At 46.3% G+C, this 19,291-nt stretch overlaps 2 protein-coding genes across 3 annotated transcripts; both read left to right on the forward strand.

Moving 5' to 3' along the window:
• Nucleotides 1–1,924: 1,924 nt before the first annotated feature.
• On the forward strand, nucleotides 1,925–13,062 carry LOC143016947 (importin subunit alpha-7). Its single transcript, XM_076171542.1, has 14 exons — nucleotides 1,925–2,035; nucleotides 3,979–4,112; nucleotides 4,236–4,328; nucleotides 4,466–4,565; nucleotides 4,663–4,757; nucleotides 5,590–5,721; nucleotides 5,806–5,894; nucleotides 5,995–6,094; nucleotides 6,317–6,480; nucleotides 6,567–6,645; nucleotides 6,866–6,991; nucleotides 7,530–7,657; nucleotides 7,812–7,996; nucleotides 8,135–13,062. Exons 1-14 carry the CDS (start codon nucleotides 2,032–2,034, stop codon nucleotides 8,320–8,322), a joined length of 1,617 nt encoding a protein of 538 aa, XP_076027657.1. The 5' UTR covers nucleotides 1,925–2,031; the 3' UTR covers nucleotides 8,323–13,062.
• A 415-nt stretch (nucleotides 13,063–13,477) lies between these two features.
• On the forward strand, nucleotides 13,478–19,194 carry txlna (taxilin alpha). Of its 2 annotated transcripts, none has more exons than XM_076171562.1 (11): nucleotides 13,478–13,580; nucleotides 14,006–14,404; nucleotides 14,812–15,039; nucleotides 15,319–15,410; nucleotides 15,497–15,667; nucleotides 15,942–16,136; nucleotides 16,486–16,605; nucleotides 16,776–16,850; nucleotides 16,963–17,055; nucleotides 17,152–17,247; nucleotides 17,340–19,194. In XM_076171562.1, the coding sequence occupies exons 2-11, from the start codon at nucleotides 14,011–14,013 to the stop codon at nucleotides 17,643–17,645; spliced, it is 1,770 nt and encodes a 589-aa protein (XP_076027677.1). In that variant the 5' UTR covers nucleotides 13,478–13,580; nucleotides 14,006–14,010; the 3' UTR covers nucleotides 17,646–19,194. The 2 variants fall into 2 exon arrangements, with proteins under 2 accessions (XP_076027677.1, XP_076027678.1); XM_076171563.1 differs by having other exon boundaries at nucleotides 13,482–13,653.
• The last annotated feature ends 97 nt before the right edge of the window (nucleotides 19,195–19,291 follow it).

Genomic DNA, 19,291 nt, shown 5'->3' on the forward strand with positions numbered 1-19,291 from the left:
TCCACAAGCATCCCAACCGCATTCTCATGTTTCATTAAACCTGCCTTATTATCATACTGGGTGTAAATGAATTAAGCAACAATGCGAAAAATGCAATATATGTGTGCAGTCACACCAACACAATCAAAACTAAACTACTTTTGACTCTTTATATTATTTTACCCAGCAGATACCTTGATTCCAATGAACCCCCGTGAGAATCAAATGTGCAAATGTATTACAAATATCCACCCACAGAGATCTGAGTCTTGCTTGGTGTTTTTATTGTGGATAAACTGTCTGGAACATGAGGCACAAAAGGGTAGAAAGTCCTCGCTGGTGGATGAGGTGCACTTTGCCAACGAACAAAAACACATTTGTTAACATTCAAAACAGCATTTTGTGTCAATACATCGATCTACAGACGATTCTGACAGCTCCCAAATCAAGACTAAAGGTGATCAAGAGTCTCTACAGGCTGTCTGGAGGAATAGATTGAACCAACACAGCAGAATAGCCTCTCCCCAGACACAAGTTAAGACTCAGTTTGATGGAATTGTGTATAATCAACATCACCATTCCGTACAGCAGCATTGTTAATTTGCATCTGTGGAAAGCAGTGCACTTTCTCAATTGTGCAGACTCAGCCTGAATGGACACTAATAAGGTCCATTGCAAAAGGTTTCCTGTTGTGGAGTTTGGAAGTTAATTTAACAGTGCTTTCCATTCTGCTGTAAATGTGCTATAATTATAGTATTTATCAGAGTTACAGTCCAAACTGAGAGTGAGTGGCAGATTACAGCAGAAGTGACAGCAGAAGTGTTAGCAGCAGTATACTTCAGTCTAATACACTTCATGTACGCCTTGCTTTACACTTTACAATTCCATTCCAGTGGTCGTCTTTACCTTATGGCATTGACTAATGGAGAGCCTCTGCTTTGTGTAGCCGGCTGTACGATGTGCTTCAGCAGCTCTACAGATGAGAAAGGTAAAGAAATCAAAAATGAGGCTCAGTAGAATCATACGGAATGAGCCCAAGCTACAGCACAATGGGCTGGTTCGGAGGGTTTCTGAATGCTGCCACTGCAGCACAAAAGGGTCCTTTGTGTTTGTGTGATTTGATGCCAGTGTGGAGCTACTCTCCTGCAAGCAATGTCTTTTGATTCATATCTGTGCCAGCGCACCTGCTGAAGGCTTTCGTGGCTCGGCTGAGAAAAGCTCAATCTAGAGTCTATGAGCATGGGAGCCTGGATCTATGAACAATATTTGTTCTTGTCAGCTGAGAAACTGTAATCATGGGAAAGTATCTCAGTTGTGTTACAGTTGACTTGACCTTCCAAACCCAATCTAATAGGAGAAAGAGCCCGTCTGACAGCAGTGAACGCCTCATTACTTACATTTTATTTGTGCAACATTGCCCCCTAAAGTTCTTTTCAGCGCATGTCTGCTGGTCCCTCTGGGGCTCATGTCAGAGGACAGAGCTGCATGGTTACAGAGAGGAGTCATTTACCTCCACCTGCTCCAGGCACATTGACCTCACATGCACCCACCTGTATTACTCTGTCACCTTTCATTTGAGAAGAGCGTTGAGGAACCTCTGGTGTTCACACAGCATTTCATAAGCGCAAAGAGCTGCGAAGAGGCAACACAGAGACGCAGAGGTTTGATAGGAAGTGTGCAGAGCGAAGGAATGACTTAGAAACGTCTTCTTTCGCCCCCTTGCGTTTATTCATGGCACAGCTACTACCGATGTTTAATCAACCACAGCTGGACACGTGTATAGTTTTATAATATAAAGAATCAGTCGCTTATAAATTGATAATATGCGTGCGTAGTAACGTACGGGGGCTAAACTACAGACGTCACGATGTTGAACCTGAGCTTCGTCTTTACCGAGGTTGGCGCGCCCCCTGGTGGCAGGAAGTCGCTTGTATATTTTGACGTTTCCGCCTCCGGCAGACATATTGCTGCTTACACAAGAGAAGAAGGAGAAACCATTTAATACTGAATTATCTCTACCACACGAGAGGCAGCCCGACCATAGAGGACACAATGGGTAAGAAGCAGTTTACTGACGGTATAAATAGTCGTTTAAAAGGTGAAATGTGGACACTTTGGGCTGTGGCGGCGGAGATGAATTCACCCTGTCAGTGTTGTTTGGCTAACTAGCGAGCTCGTGCCATGTAGCTAATGTAGCTACGTAGCAGCGCCGTGTTGACTACAAAGCTACACGGCCATTAGAATAATGTGTATGTATTCATGAACTACAACAAACTGTTTAATCTCATTTATGTGTCGTGTAGACGCAGGTATCGCACAAATCGCCGTAGCTGTGCTGTCAACGTGGAGAATAACAAGAGCCACTGGGCTAACGGCTCACTAAGCTAGTCACTTGACGGAAGTTCAAGCTTAAGCGTCGCTCGTTCTCCTGATAAACGCGTCCAGTTCTTGCTCTATCTGCGTTTTTCGAAAATATATCGAGGAAATCTTGACTTCCACGTCCCCTTATTTATTTAAAACAGACCACACGTCCGTCTGTTCCGTTATATTAAGGGCACGACGTTAGCAAGCAGTGCTACTCGATACAAACAGGTGAGGATGAATCTGCATTGCGCGCCCTCGCTGTTTTCACTGCTGTGGGTTAATTTAAGAGTTCTATACAACTTCACTTGTTAGTTTGAATTCGTTTGTGAGCTGTTAAGTGAACGTTCTCTATCTAAAGCGTTGACATAGAGGATTTAAACCGGTAACATGATCGCTGCGGCGTGGCGTCGCCTTAGCTCCATGGATGCTTAGTGAGGAGTGACTCGGGGCTTTTTAATCTGATTAAATGTTGTTTTTTCAAATGTTTCACTTCACTTTGAATCACTGTGAGATGGCTGAATGGGTGGATGTCACAGTTGAACGTGATCGAGTAGCCACGGCCTAGAAAAAGTGGGAATTTCGTGGAAATGACCTCACTCAGGGATCCAGGCCCCGCCTTCATCCAGAATTCCAGGCCCCGCCCTCACCCGAGCTGCTCTACATTTATATTTACATTGACTCGTCACTCGGTACTCATGAAGTCTAAATATAAAGCAAACAAGGAGAGAACTACAAGAGGAACATTAATATTATTAGACTTTAATATCTGACTGTTTGGATGGTGCTTCTCTTTCACATGTGACTCGTTACACAGCAGGATGTTGCTCTTCTTAATGGAGTTAAACTCCTTTCTTCCCGTCCTGCCCCTTGGTCTTGAGACGTGTTGCTGTAAGTAGAGAGGCACCACTGTGAGGGCCACCGTGCCAAACATCAGCCAGTCCACTTAACACAGAACAACACGCAGAACAAACGCAGCCCTGAAGTGAGAGCATCCAGTGTGTTCACGCCTGTGGCTTCACCATCTGGACACACGTTGTAGCTCATCACATTGAGGCTCTCCAGCTGTCACGTGACCTCAATCTGTGCCACTCGTCTCTATATTTCACCTGTGAAATCCCTTGAATGTTGGCACCAGCCCGCACTGGGGGCTTTGGCAGGTTTCAGTGTTGTTCGGCGTTCATCCTTTTCTCCCCCTTGTTGCCCTGGGTGACTTAGGGATTCGCTCCGTCCCGTTATTGTGGCGTGATTGCACACATTCCGAGAATAGGCTGGTTGACCTGCGTGGGCACTGATTTATGCTGACACTGCAAATTACCTCTGAACAAACATTTGTCCTGTCCACCGACTGAGCGGTTGAATAGTTTAGCAGTGTTTGTGTTTGTGTGTTTGTGTGTACGTGTATTTATAGGCTGTGCTGTCCATCTCAGTTTCTATGAGCTTGTTTACACGGACTTACTGATGAACAGGCTGCTTTAGCATCATGACCTATTATTAGACACACCCTCACACACTCACTGGCTCTCTGCTACATGTGGCACACTCATTCATTGCAACCTAATGGAAATAAACAGCCGCCTGTAGTCGCCTCTTAAATGTCTTCATGTCTGCTGTCTGTCTGTGTCTGTTTCCCATTAGAGCCGTCAGCCAGTCCGGCAAAAGATAACTACAGGATGAATCGCTACAAGAACAAAGCCCTGAACCCGGAGGAGATGAGGCGCAGGAGAGAGGAGGAGGGCATCCAGCTCAGGAAACAGAAACGAGAACAGCAGGTACTTAGCTCAAACTCAAACTGCTCGTCCCACTTTTGGATTTTGTTCTCTGGATCCTTGACCTGTGCTGGACTGGCCTGACTGGACTGTGTCTCTGTGCATCTGCTGCTTTTGTAATTACAGCTTTTCAAGAGGAGAAATGTGGACATTGTCAATGAAGAGGAGGCCATGTTTGAGAGTCCACTGGTGGACCCGTACCTCAGCTCACCTGCAACGGTAAGTTTCTATTTTTCATAGACCCGGCTGTTAAATGAGTCAGAGCAGATCAATTTAACATTCAAGGCTTTGTTTTTAGCTTTTACTAATCCATTCAAGTATCTGGTGTTAAACTGCTCTTCCTTGTGTTGTTTCAGGAAGGAGTCATCACCAGAGACATGGTGGAGATGTTGTTCTCAGAGGACCCAGAGCTCCAGCTCTCTACAACACAGAAATTCAGAAAATTACTTTCCAAAGGTTCATAGCTCTGAGCTTCACTCACACCACCTAATAATGATGATCCAGAGTAGACTACAGACCAAAAGACTTACATCCATGTTTGATTGTGTTTCAGAGCCCAATCCACCAATTGATGAAGTTATAAACACACCTGGAGTAGTGGAGAGGTTTGTGGAATTCCTGAAGAAGAGTGTCAACTGCACACTACAGGTCAGTTCACACAAACACACACACTCACTCACTCACTCACTCTGCAGGTACAATCCAACACGGATCAGGAGGTGTCATCTTTAATAAATAAGCTTTATTAATGACAACATACAGTTACATTGCTCAGCTGTCTATGATAAACCGTCCTCAGACTCTGTGGCTCTGCTTCATTGAAAAGAAGGATGACAAATGTAACATGAATTGAATGGAGGACTTTACAGACTCACACTCGGGGCTCTTCGTTAGACTAGAGATGTTTCTAACATGTTTGGTGGCGATTGGAGGAACGAAACTCTCATTGATGATGTCATCACCAACTGTCATCATTCATGACATCATAATTGGGGGTTTCTTTTGTGGGTCCATTCAAGGTGTCAGATCTCATGACACTAAAATAATTAAAGATGTAAATGAAATGTAAAGCACCGTATGCAAATTTGGGATCCCTGAGCAATGTGTCTGACAAGTTTGGAGAAGTGGTGCTCAATGTATTGACGCACACACACAAAACCCCACACACACGCACTCTGTGAGAAGATGAGATCCACGTGTTGATTCAACTCAGCCGTGCTTATTCTGTGGTGTCCTCCCCTGTTCAGTAACAGTGGGGACATAATAGTAACACCACCTGGACACAAGCAGGACAAAACCACCGTAAGAACAGCTTCAGATATGGTGAATCTGCCCCTCTGACATAAACAACTATAGCGCACATAAGAGAAGCAATTATTGAAAGATAAAAAAGGGGATACCCACACTCTCACAAGGCTTGCACATGTAGCGACTTTGTGGAAACTGTTTCAAATGTCTCTTATATTTTGTCCTCTTATAGTTTGAAGCTGCCTGGGCTCTGACCAACATAGCGTCAGGCACATCCATGCAGACAAAGACTGTGATCGAGGCAGACGCAGTGCCAATCTTCATCGAGCTGCTCAACTCAGACTTTGAGGATGTCCAAGAGCAGGTAAAGGTCATCCAGCAGTGTAATATGCAAAGCAACACACTATCCTGCAGTGTTGTGCTCACAAGCTGTGTGTTGTGTCTGCAGGCGGTGTGGGCTTTAGGAAACATTGCTGGGGATAGTGCAGTGTGCAGAGACTATGTGCTGAACTGCAACATCCTTCCGCCATTACTAATGTAAGTCCAGCGTCTTTACCTGATTAAAAGGATCTTGAGCCGTCCCACCTAAGACACGTCCTCATTCTAAGTGATCTATATATGTTTTCTGTTATTTCAGGCTTCTGACCAAATCCACGAGATTGACCATGACAAGGAATGCGGTGTGGGCTCTGTCTAACCTCTGCAGAGGGAAGAATCCTCCCCCTGCCTTTGACAAGGTGCCAGCTCCCTTCAGTATAGTGAATGTTTACAATAATACATGGGAGATCTTCCATGATTCAGGAATGTGTGACTGATCTGTTTCTGGCAGGGATTCCATCTTACCTTTGGGTCACAGTTTTTGTTTTGTGTTGGAGCACGACTAACATTGGTGTGCTGTCATCTAATCAGAATTCATGCAGTATCTGATCATGCATATGTATTCTGTGTGTCCTCTCTAGGTGTCACCCTGTCTACCAGTGTTGTCCAGGCTGTTGTTCAGCAGTGACCCAGACTTGCTAGCGGATGCCTGCTGGGCTCTGTCGTACCTCTCAGACGGGCCCAACGACAAGATTCAGGCTGTCATCGACTCTGGCGTCTGCAGACGTCTTGTAGAACTGCTCATGTGAGTCCACACGGTCACTGTGAATTCCTCTGTCATACTCAGTTTGTCCTGTGAAGTCCATATTAATGAACCAATCCTTTCTGCAGGCACACTGACTATAAGGTGGCCTCTCCTGCCTTAAGAGCTGTAGGAAACATCGTCACTGGAGATGACATCCAAACACAGGTGAGAGTATGAAACCAAGCCTGTGTCTTTGCCAAGGAACGAACTAGTGCTAGAATTTCAATTGTAATATTGGCACTAGGATCAACCTTCAAACCTTCACCAATCTTCTGTCAAATAATACAAACTCACAAATATATGTTGTTACATTTTAGTTATTGAATGTCAGTGTCACTTGCTCATTATTGACTGCTCACTTGTCTCCCTGTGTTGTTGTCTGTAGGTGGTGTTGACCTGCTCGGCCCTGCCCTGCCTGCTGCACCTTCTCAGCAGTGCTAAAGAGTCGATTCGCAAAGAGGCCTGCTGGACCATCTCAAACATCACAGCAGGGAACAGAGCACAGATACAGGTGACACTAACACACACACACACACACACACACACATTGTTGTAGATATGGATTGCTTTCAATATTGATGAAACACAGTAAATCTGAATATTCGTAATCATGAAGCACATTTTCATATTGATTTAAATATTCCTCTCCTGAGTAGATCTTTGCTTGGGTTGTATTCAAATCTCATGTACGTTGCTTTGGATAAAAGCCTCTGCCACATAAATAAATGTAAATATGGAGAAGTCTATTCAGGGCCACTGATTGGTTAGATGTTTGTTTGAAAGGCTTGACCAGCTGGGATGTAAAGGCCGACCACCAATGTACAGCAAACTACTGCTGGCCCAGAGTGCAGCATTTACATAACTTTGCAAGGTTTGTTGAAGGAGAGCTGAGGTGATCCTGGTGAGCAGAGGCACTTCTGTCTTGAACATTGTGTGGCAGTAATGTGCGTTCACCCAAGGTCAGGTTTTGTAAAGCAAAGAGTCGGTGAAGTGAAGACGCCCTCTGGTGATGTCAGGAGGCTGATCTTATCTCTTATCTTCCCTTACAGACGGTTATCGACGCCAACATCTTCCCAGTGCTGATCGATATCTTACAGAAAGCAGAGTTCAGGACCAGGAAAGAGGCGGCCTGGGCCATCACCAATGCCACCTCTGGAGGAACACCAGAGCAGATCAGGTGAGATTTCAATGCAATGCGATTCAAGAGATTGAAGTCAACAACTCCAACAATTCTTGTCTGAATTGAATTAAAATGCCACGATTCCTCTCATCAATTGAATTTTGTAAGACTGGATTATGTTCCCACACCTCATATGTGTGTGTTCGTGTAGATACCTGGTGAACCTGGGCTGCATTAAGCCCCTGTGTGACCTGCTGACCGTGATGGACTCCAAGATAGTGCAGGTAGCTCTCAATGGCCTGGAGAACATCCTGAGGCTGGGCGAGCAGGAGGCCAAGCAGGAGAACAACGGCACTGGAGTCAACCCGTACTGCAGCCTGATCGAGGAAGCCTACGGTACATGACATACACACACATACAGGGCACGGGCAGTGTTTTAAGAGCGTGTAGGCTCTTATATGACACAGATCAAATGATGTGTCATGGATCCAGCTTGGAGTTGATCAGTTAACCTGAATGTTTTCTTCTGCACAGGCCTGGACAAGATTGAGTTCCTGCAGAGCCACGACAACCAAGAGATCTACCAGAAGGCCTTTGAACTCATCGAGCACTACTTTGGGGTGGAAGAGGAGGACAGCAGTCTTGCTCCTCAGGTGGACCAGGCCAACCAGCAGTTTATCTTCCCCCAGCAGGAGGCCCCCATGGAGGGCTTCCAGCTATAGATCCAAAATACACCGATAACTCCCTCCATACCTTCCCCCGTCTTACTGAGGCCCTAGATGCCCAAGTCATACCTCCATAACCTCTGCCCTGTTACTGATCTACCACTATCCCCTTCCTGAACCCCTCCCTCCCTAACCCCCCCAACACACACACGCTCGCCATGGCAGAATGCTAAACCCGTGTCATGCTCTCCCAAACAGAGCAGCACACAAACTCCATTACAGTTTTTAGAGGAAGTAACCACCGCTTAGCCCAAAGGGAGTCAGCCATGGCTTAACACGCATATAGACGCCTCTCTTCCATTTGATACCCCTGGGGTTCTGTCATTGGTAGAAACGGTGGTTTATTGTTTAAAAACATAATTATCCTGTCATTTTTTCCCCCAGGGACATTCCTATCTGTAGGATCGCCCATGCATTCCCATTTAAAGTTTATAGATTTGGGTGCATGAGGTGAAAATGCCCGGCTCTTGATGTCAGTCTGACTTGTTGCAATTAACAGATTTAATTTCTAACTTAATCACTTTTTTTGCCCTTTTTGTTTTATGATTAGTTATTCCCTTAACCTTATTTATCTGCTATTTTTTTTTTTTTTTTAATAATGCTTAAGAGTTTTTCTCCAATGGAAAGCACACTGTTTTTCCTGGAGGCTTTCTGATCGTTAGACCTGGGACTGCTCTCTGCAAATCTCTTCATAGTTAAAGAGTTTCAGCCTCTTAAGGGGTTCAGAGGCTCCACTCATGGACGTCCACCTGAGGTTAAGGGCTTCCCTCAGCCCTGAGTCTAATGTCTAGGCTTTAACGTGTGATGCTTGTTTTCCTACATTTTGCAAAATAGTTTTAAAGACTGGGACAAAATCTGGGGGGTTGGACGAGTTGGGATCATCAGACCTTCATAGACGGAATGATCTGGGATAAGGAAAGGCTCTGAACGGGATCCTGGAAAAGGAATTGTGTTTTTTTTGGGACATGATGTAGTAACAGATCTTTAATAATGAGAATCTAGGTTTGGAGGCGTAGTAAGTGATCCAATGTTCATTGTGTGCTGTGTTATTAATAACAATACATTTGAATGATGAAGTGATCTAACTACTAAATGAGGCATAGCTGGGGGGTTTGGGTGAAGAGGACCAGCAGCAGCCAACTCAACCTATTTTTCTATTCAGATGAATCCAGATCTGGCTTTCTAGTCTTTGCTGTTGTTTGCAGAGGGGCGACGCCTGGTTGATGATTCATACAGGTCACAGATAAGACGCCGTACAAAGATTCTATTTTTGATTTTCTGCTTTCACTGAGGCTCAGTGTTGGCGAGCTGCTGGTGGTCAGTGAGGCCCTGCGCTGCCCCCCCAGTCGTATGCAGTAGGGTCTGTGCATGGTGTTATGACCCTACACACAGGCAGAGTATCCCTGGCCAAACACAGAGAGATGGGAGGAAACGACTGGAGACGTCGCTATACAAGGCTCGGTGTTCCAGGTTGGAGAGATGGGAGTTGAAATGAAGGAGCAGGAGCTTAGCTGGCTGGTAAGATGGCGTCAACAGTGACAGTGCAGTGATGGTGGTGGTGTCTTGTGCAGTGGTAGAGTTGATATATAGCCATTCACATTCTGTCTCTATGGTTGAGGCATTGGAGAGAACCCTAACAGAGATAGTGCATGGATCCATGGTGTGTGTATATAGACCATCCTCTGCCTGGCCAGGATCTAGGCTCCGCCCCCTTGTTTGTCTTAACAACCCAAGTTTGGCCGGGGATACATCTGGACTGGTGATAAGCCTAACTGCAACTGAAATTCAAATAAAGAGGTATATATGATATATATATATATATATATGATATATATATATATATATATGATATATTTATATGATATATATATTTGCACACACTTCACGCACACGTGCATACAACACCAGCAGACACTGTACACACACACACACACACCTCACACAGATGAGTGGCTAGGAGCAAGTCGAAGAGTTTCCATAAGCGTTTCACAAATCTCACTTTTTTGTTTGGAAAATTGTACTTTTGGCTTTTTGGTTTCGGTGCACTTGAGTTTATTTCCACTTCTGAAGACGACGCTCAAAGCAGAGTGTGTGATTATTTTTGTTTTTGTTTCTTCTAGTGAATTGACAATTTATTTTTATTTCCACGTACAAACAAGTGCACACACACACACACACACACACAGACACACACACACACACACACACACACACACACACACACACACACACACACACACACACGGATGTTATGGAAGCGTTTGATTTGTTTCTAGCCACGTGACTTAAGATGATTTGAATTGTCCCTGCCCACCTCGACCTGGGATCAGCTCAGCCTCTGACGGGACTAAGCGGGTCAAAGGTCGGGGCGTGGGGGGAGTTTGTGGTTTGAGCAGAATTGTGTTGTTGTGATGTTTGACTGACAGGCACTGTGTGAGGAAGAGATTGTTTGACTCTATTACTGTGTCCCCATCTGAGTCTGGGAGCCCCGTGTTCTGTGGATCAGGCTCAGCTCATCACGCATAAGGATCAGCCAGTTAATAAACTAAAGGAAATTACCTTAAATATAAAGGAGGTTTTGAATGCACATACCTTCTCTTTCAGTATTACATTTGTATTTGAGCCCTTCCCTTCCCGTCTGTCCCATGGTGCACAGTTAAGTGTGTTTCTGTGTTTACATGCAGCCGTCTGAGCAGTGATCCACAGAGTACCGCATGGAGACTCTCACTCTCTTTGCTTTGCCAGATAAAGACTTCATCCACAGAACACGTGCGCTCCCAGCAGACGTGAGAGTTCAAATTGTGAATATTTGAGCGCCAAGAACTTCTACATCACAATTGTGTAGAGCAGCATTTTATAACTGAAGTCTTCACTTTCACCGCTACTTCTGTGTGGCCTCCAGAGAAGGCCGGGGCTGCGGGGCGAAGCGATCGCTGCATCAACCAATACAAATATTTATACGTCTGAGAAATCAAAATGCACTCCTATTCACAAAAGTGCCAATCCGACCAACAAAGACTGGAGGTTCTTATGTGTCTGTCTTTGACTTAGAGAATTATTTTTCCTTTATATCTTTTTATTTACTTGAATGTGCACATATTTGTGCAAAACATTGCTGCTCTACTTTCCTTATCTTTAAAGTTACATTACTTGCCACCGTTTCTTTTGAAAAGTGGCGTTCTTTACTTTGTGGGCACGTAAATCAGGAATTGAATCAGGGGACTGTAATCTTTCTGGTTGGTGGGGGGGGGGGGGGGGGGGGGGGGAGAGGACTTGATTGCATGAAGCTGGTCTTTGCAGCTCTTTGCTGTCCACATAGGCTCCCTGCTTTACAGTCTGCTGAACTGATGGTTTTCACTGTGTATGGCTCAGGCTGCAAATATTGTGAAGTCAAAGAAATTCAAATGATTTTGCATTTTCTGGAGGTTTTGTCCTGCAGCCTGTCACTGTGCAGCGTCTGCGTTCATATTGTGTTGATATACGACGGTATACACACGTGGCAAAATTGGGAAACAAAGTTTCACAGCAGAGGATTGCAGGTACTAAAACCTTTTGTCCAAATTAGTTTACCAAAGTAAGTATTTTTTTCATCTTGAGGGGTGATTGATTTAATTTTTGTATGTAATTGGCTCATGTTGGCCTGGTCAGTATGATTGAGACGCAGCTTTAGGCCATTTAAATGAGCTGACTTTGATTTTGAAGCTGCATTAGCTCAGTCCCTCTGTTCTCAGTTTTTCTTATCTCCTCTCAAATTAATTTACTGGTTAGGATGTTAGGAAACACGCAGAAGAAGCAAGACGACTGCAATAAATATTGTCCCAAATCCGGCCCCCCTGAGGCAAAGATCCATCTTCAGGCTGCCCTCACAGGCGGCAGTCCTTCCACTGGGTGGAGATCACAGAGACAACTACTTGACATTTTTATAACATAAAATCTGGAATTCAGAAATGTTGCAATGATTTACATTAAAAACTATTATAAATGAAAATATATGTATGTTCTGATACATTGACAGGGATTCAATTGCATGTCTAATCACTTCTGAGAAGTGGAGAAAAGCCTCATTAAACACAAAACATCATAAGGAAACAAAATAAGAGATGGGGATTCAAGCCTTTTCTGCTTTTCTTGATCCTTTACCTGATCCCAATGTTCTGGGCTGCTTTCCTCAGATACTTTGTGATGCTTGTGTTAAAGTTTGTCCTGTGGTGTTTGATCAGGAAAGCATCAGGAACCTCGTTATATGTTGGGATTGAAACAGTCATCGCTAAATATCTCCAAACTAACTTGTCTTCCGTCCTAGAAGCTGTTGGTGTCTTTATCAGAATCAAAAGCCATGCTTGGCACGCTCAAGTCATGTCTATACTACAAATGTTTACAATCCTACATGTTTGTAAAATGTGTTTCATATGCCATCACTGACCAGTCCTGACATATTCACTGCTCTGGTCCTGTCATTTCTTTTACATGTATTTATTTCTCTCTTATTTTTGATTTTTTTTCATTTGCTCAAATTTACCCATCTAATACTGTGACTCGACTTGACTTTACCGACGGTATGAATGAGCGACGACAAACTTGATACACTTCAACTGAACATGACACACAAACACAAACATGAAAATGCATACAGACAACAGCAACAATATTACAAATGTAAAAAATATATATATATTGAATTTAAAGTTGTCCAGTGGAAATGCTGTACAAAATAAAGTTATGTTGCAACCCTTTAAAGGACGTGTTCCATTTTTCTTTTATGTTGGATTTAATGTGTCAATTACCTCTTATTTGCAAGGGAATGAAAACTGCCAAATCAATCTTTTTTCCTCTGGCCTTTTAGTTTCAGCAGCCAAGCCATCTTTTTTGCGAAGTCCCGGTCCATTTGGAAGATTGGGAAGAAATTATTAGATTTAGGCAAAGGCATTACATCACCATCTTTGGACAAACTGACCCTTTTTCCCCTTTACCACCACACTTTTTTTTCTAACTTAAAATTTCTTGTTAGATTATCTGTATTTATGATTCAAATTTATTAATGGTGAAATTTGAGATGGAATTGTTTTTCTGTCAGTACGTGTAGTTCTCCATGACTCCTGTAGATGGCGACAGAACCTCCATTCATACGCCGCCGTTCCAACAGTTGAATGAGGAAGAAGAAGAAGAACTCCAAGTTAGGACCGGAAGTCTTCTCCGTGTTCACGCTGTTCACGCAGGTTGTCTTCTTCATCACCGCTTCACTCCACACGCACGCTGTGAGTCCATCTGAAGTCTAAACGTCTCCGCTCTTGACGTGTCTGCTCCTTTATGTTCTGTTTACATCCTCCGGTAAGCTAGCAGATATTAGCTCCCGGTAGCAGCGACAGACAGTGGCGTTGTAGCTAAGCTAAAGCTAAAGAGAGTAACGCGCATAGTTAGCTAACATTTGATTTTAAACCGGAGAGTTTAACAGAATCACCGCGAACAGAAGGAAGCTTAGGTGACTCGCTGAGATCTTTAGAGGGGAATAACAGGAAACAACAACACTTTAAAGATAATTCATCTCTCAGCTTCAGTATGGAGCTGCTGCTTCTTCACTTTATAATACAGCGGCAGTTTAACATAACAAGAAAATGAAAGCAGATGTACGATGTGAATGTTTCTCATCTGTGACGTTCACATTTAATGTTACTACAAACAGGAGAGATGAAGAAACAGGACAGTGAAGAGGACGGTGCACCTGCAGCAGGAGGGACGGAGCTGCCTGCAGAGGAAGGAGAGGGGGGAGAGGACAGAAGCTCCAGAGAGACTGAGCCACAGACAGAGACTGAGCCACAGACGACAGAGACTGAGCCACAGACGACAGAGACTGAGCCACAGACAGAGACGCCTACAGAGACAGTGACACCGACAGAGACAGAGCCGGATACGCCTCCAGAGACGGACACCCCGACAAAGACAGAGACACCGACAGAGACGCCTCCGCAGGCAGAGACGCCGCTCCAGACGGACACACCACCAGAGACAGAGACGCCAGTACAGACAGAGACAGAGACGGAGACAGAGACGCCTCCACGGGGCGAGGAGGCCGGAGGTGAAGGTGAGGCAGGAGAGGTTCTGTAGTTTGCTTGTTCTGGGCTGTAGCAGGTTATGAGCTTAGAGAGATGATGTCATAAACTCTGTCTACATCTGTCAGCAGAGCAGAAACCTAACCTAGATTGTGTCTTATTCTTTTTCTATGGTTTATTATCTTTGGGTTGAGGCATAAACTGTCTGAACACCCAGTTTAACTAAGAACTGTGTGTGTGTGTGTGTGTGTGTGTGTGTGTGTGTGTGTGTGTGTGTGTGTGTGTGTGTAGGGGGGGTGGGTGGGTGGGTGGGTGGTCCAGACTGAAGCCCCTGTAGGTGTAATAGTTTGTTGTCAGTGCAGTTCTCCTGACGCCCTGTGTGTGTGTGTGTGTGTGTGTGTGTGTGTGTGTGTGTGTGTGTGATGTTTCTGCTCTGTAGTTGCCGAGGCGGCGTTGTCTCAGTGCGACATGGCCGAGGAGCTGAGCCGGCAGCTAGAAGACATCCTCAGCACCTACTGCCTCCAGGGCGTGACGGAGGACGCCTGCCTGCTGCCCAACGGACAGACGCACAGCCCCGAGCTCCACGGGAGGGGAGGGGCCAAGGCCCAGGGGGGGAGGGGCAACGGAGGAGAGAGCGACCAGAAGAAGAAGAAAGTCAAGGGACTCGGTGAGCTGAGGATCAGGCTGAGGCTGATAACAGTGTGGGGAGTTAGGCTCAGCATGGGGGGGGTTATTAATGCATGACACACACACACACACACGACACACACACGACACGCTCTTGACATGATGGACAGGAACAACACACACACACACACACACACACACACACACACACACACACACAATCTGAATCTGAGTTTGAGTTGTAACCTTTCAGTCTCCCCCTCCTCAGTGAACAGTCAGGCTCAGCAGTGTGTGTGTGTGTGTATGTGTGTGTCCTCAGGTAAAGAGATCACTCTGCTCATGCAGACCATGAACACACTCAGCACTCCAGAGGAGAAGCTGGGAGGCCTCTGTAAGAAGTACGCTGAGCTGGTGAGTCACTGTGTTTACATTCACAAAGAGACACGATGATGGGAAACACAACATGGCTATTAAGTGTGTGTGTGTGTGTTTGACAGCTGGAGGAGCACCGTAACGCTCAGAAGCAGATGCGAGTGCTGCAGAAGAAGCAGAACCAGCTGGTGCAGGAGAAAGACAACCTGAGGAACGAGCACAGCAAAGCCATCCTGGCCCGCAGCAAACTGGAGAGTCTGTGCAGAGAGCTGCAGAGGCACAACCGCTCGCTCAAGGTGAAGAGCTGCTGACTCACTCTGCTGCTCTGCTGGCACCAGGGGAGGGGGTGTGTGTGTGTGTGTGGGTGTGTGTGTGTGTGTGTGTGTGTGTGTCTCTGAGGGAGGACCCTGTGTGTCTGACGCAGCTCTTTGTGAAATACTATTTACATAAATGCTTTGTCTGAGTCTTAGTTTCCTTGAACCTGTGATCAGGTGTTCAGGGGAAGAGGAGGAAAGGCTTCACTCTTCTTCCCTGTGCCCTCAGTATAACCAAGCTTCTTCCTCTCTGCAGGAGGAAGGGATGCAGAGGACCCGTCTGGAGGAGGAGAAGAGGAAGGAGGTGACGTCTCACTTCCAGGTGACGCTGAACGACATCCAGACTCAGATGGAGCAGCACAACGAGAGGAACGCCAGCCTGAGACAGGAGAACACCGACCTGGCAGAGAAGCTCAAGAAGCTCTATGAGCAGTACAAGCTACGGGAGGAGGTGTGTGTGTGAGGGTGTGTGTGTGGGCGGGGCTGAGGGGGGTTCTGGGTGAATGCACCAGTTAGTCTGGTATTCAGACTATTCATTAGTTTTACAGAACAGTCACACTGAAGCTGTTATGGAGTCAAATCAATCAGCTGCTGTGGAGCCGCCAGTAAACTGTGATTACAGCTCCAATATGGATGATGTCACTGATTTACTGCATGAACACACATGAATAACAAACAGTTTGGTGTCTGCTCATCTGGATCATCCAGTGTACACATAAACACAGACAGTAGCTTTGTTACATGTTTGTGTGTGTGTGTGTGTGTGTGTGTGTGTGTGTGACCTTTGTATCTGTCTGCAGCACATAGACAAGGTGGTGAAGCACAAAGACCTGCAGCAGCAGCTGGTGGACGCTAAGCTTCATCAGGCCCAGGAGCTGCTGAAGGAGTCTGAGGACCGACACGACAGAGAGAAGGACTTTGTAATGAACACACACACACACACACACACACACACACACACACACACACACACACACACACACACACACACACACACACACACACACAGAGATGCACAGTATCAATGTGATTTCTACACTTCTTCTTCACCTCTCCTCATCTTGATCTACTTCCTGTTGGTCCCCTCCAGCTGCTGAAGGAGGCGGTGGAGTCTCACAGGATGTGTGAGCTGATGAAGCAACAGGAAGTCCACCTCAAACAGCAGGTCTGACCCTTACACACCTGTCCTTTATGATGACCTGTGTGGTTGATGTGTCGTCTCTGTATGAAGCCTTTCCTCGTGTTTACAGTCTGTACATGCTTTCTTCTGTTCACAGCTCTCACTGTACACAGAGAAGTTTGAAGAGTTCCAGACGACTCTGTCTAAGAGCAATGAAGTCTTCACCACATTCAAGCAGGAGATGGAGAAGGTGAGCTGTGTGTTCAAGGGCAGGTGGAGGTGCGGCACGCTCGCTGGGTCAGGTGGAGCCGGCAGTGAACCCGTCTGCTGTCCTTTGTGTTCACAGATGACCAAGAAGATCAAAAAGCTGGAGAAGGAGACGGCCATGTATCGATCCAGGTGGGAGAGCAGCAACAAGGCTCTGCTGGAGATGGCTGAGGAGGTAAGAGGGCAACAAGCAGAGCGTCTAAGGCTTCAGATACAGGGCTCAGGTCACACTTTAACATGAGTGTGTGTGTGTGTGTCTCTCTCCAGAAAGCTGTGAGGGACCGTGACTTTGAGGCTCTGCAGGGTAAAGTCCAGCGGCTGGAGAAGCTGCGGCGGGCGCTCAAAGTCGAACGCAACGAGCTCAACAAGAAGGTGCAGGACCTCAGCGGCACCCCCGCAGCCGCCAACCCGGGGGCCGACTCCCCCTCCCCGCCCCCGACGGACTCTCCCCTGGAGCCCAGCCTAGACCAGGCTGTCCCGGACCCCAGCGCCCTTCCCCCGTCCCACCCAGACCAAGACGCAGACGTGCTGCTGGACGAGGCGATCGCTCGGCCCGTCGCCGTCCAGGAGTAGAGCGTCTCACCGAGGGGACCGCATCGCTAAGAGCCTCAGCTTTCCCCTCCCGACCTGAGCCACCGAGCCTGCAGGCCGAAGCTCATCCTGAACACACAGATCATATAATCATGCCTTAAATATCTTAACAGTACGTTTGATGGAGCGACCTGCGTCCTCCACGAGCTTCATGAAGGGGACGGGACGAATGTGCCTCAGCAGTACACACACACACACACACACACACACACACACACACACACACACACACTCTAACCAGATTACTGTGAATGAATAGAATCCAGCGGTAGTCTCAGTCCGTACAGGGACAGTTTAGAGCGTCCTGGTGTTCACTTTGTTAAACCTTTTAAAACATCTTTAATTCACAGGACAGGAATGAGGAAACATAAACTAACTCACTCCCTAAGCTCCCTGGCTGCTATGGCAACGTGCCTGCAGCTTACAAGGCAACAAGAAGTGAGCTAGAAGAGTCACCACAGGCTGAGTGAGTGTCCATGCCCCCCCTGCCCCCCGTCTGTCCCCCTGTCTGTCCCCCCTCTGTCCCCTCTGACGTCATTTGAGTGTTTGCTTCATTTAAATCCCACTTATCTTTCTTGTTCCAGTTCTTGCAGAGATTTCTCACTCTTTAGACCATACTTTAATATTGAACGTGTGTGTGTGTGTGTGTGTGTGTGTGTGTGTGTGTGTGTGTGTGTGTGTGTGTGTGTGTGTGTGTGTGTGTGTGTGTGTGTGTGTGTGTGTGTGTGTGTGTGTGTGTGTGTGTGTGTGTGTGTGTGTGTGTGTGTGTGTGTGTGTGTGTGTGTGTGTGTGAGAGCGCACTTCTGTAAAGCTCAGCAGTTTGTTTCCATGAAGGACTGAACTTGTGGCCCCTCCTGTGTGCTGCTGCTCATGAACATCATCATGTAACACAAACCACTTTAGAGCTCAACCAAGTCCTTTCCCCCCTCCAGACCTTTTAACTCCATTGTGTGTGTGCGAGCGTGTGTGTGTGGACGATGTGACTCAGAGTGTGTCAGATAGCTCAGTATCAGGTTTAACAAGAGAACGCTAAAGGAGCTCTATGCAACCCTGCACCGCCTGGAACTGACAAGAGCCTCACTCACAACGGAGCTGCAACCGATCCACCGTCCTGCATGGACCTGATGATGATGATGACGACGATGATGAACACCACGTGTCTCTCAGTGCGACTCTATTCTCCAAACCCTGATGAGTGATGAGCTGGAAGTTGAATGTAAAACCATGCAGATGCCGGTGTTCCTGAGGGAAGTGAGATTTAAACGGAGGTTTCATTTCCCCGACAGTTTTCCATTCCTCCTCACACATTCGTATGTACGTGTAGATAAGTGGCATTAGGGAGGTGCAGGTGTAAAGAGGGAAGCTTGAGTTCCACAGGACAGCTTGATTGTGCTCCAGTCCCACGTTGGCCTCGGAGCTTCACTGACCCTTAGGAGGAACCAAAGATTTGCTTCCTGTTTTGTCTTTTTGCAGTTCTTTTTATTTGGCCCTGTATATTTTATTCCTTGTTAAATAAAAGATGTATCAGTGTTGATGTGTGTCCTGCTCTTCAGTTTGCTGGGGACTCCTCCCCCTTTTTCCTTTCCTTTGTCTCCCCTCTGTCCCCACCTTTTATTCCCACGGTGCCG

This window comes from Genypterus blacodes, unplaced genomic scaffold (assembly GCF_046128005.1).
Source record: "Genypterus blacodes isolate CSIRO-AG114 ecotype Tasmania unplaced genomic scaffold, CSIRO-AGI_Gbla_v1 ptg000258l_1, whole genome shotgun sequence".
Lineage (NCBI taxonomy): Eukaryota > Metazoa > Chordata > Actinopteri > Ophidiiformes > Ophidiidae > Genypterus > Genypterus blacodes.

What these genes read in the sequence shown, in the direction of transcription:
- txlna (XM_076171562.1), top strand. Translation starts at nt 14,011, where the DNA reads ATGAAGAAACAGGACAGTGAAGAGGACGGTGCACCTGCAGCAGGAGGG. An exon ending in GGCACAACCGCTCGCTCAAG is followed by an intron (nt 15,668 to 15,941) that starts GTGAAGAGCTGC and finishes TCCTCTCTGCAG; the next exon opens with GAGGAAGGGATGCAGAGGAC. An exon ending in AAGTCCACCTCAAACAGCAG is followed by an intron (nt 16,851 to 16,962) that starts GTCTGACCCTTA and finishes TTCTGTTCACAG; the next exon opens with CTCTCACTGTACACAGAGAA.
- LOC143016947 (XM_076171542.1), top strand. An exon ending in ATCCTTCCGCCATTACTAAT is followed by an intron (nt 5,895 to 5,994) that starts GTAAGTCCAGCG and finishes CTGTTATTTCAG; the next exon opens with GCTTCTGACCAAATCCACGA. An exon ending in CTCCCCCTGCCTTTGACAAG is followed by an intron (nt 6,095 to 6,316) that starts GTGCCAGCTCCC and finishes TGTCCTCTCTAG; the next exon opens with GTGTCACCCTGTCTACCAGT.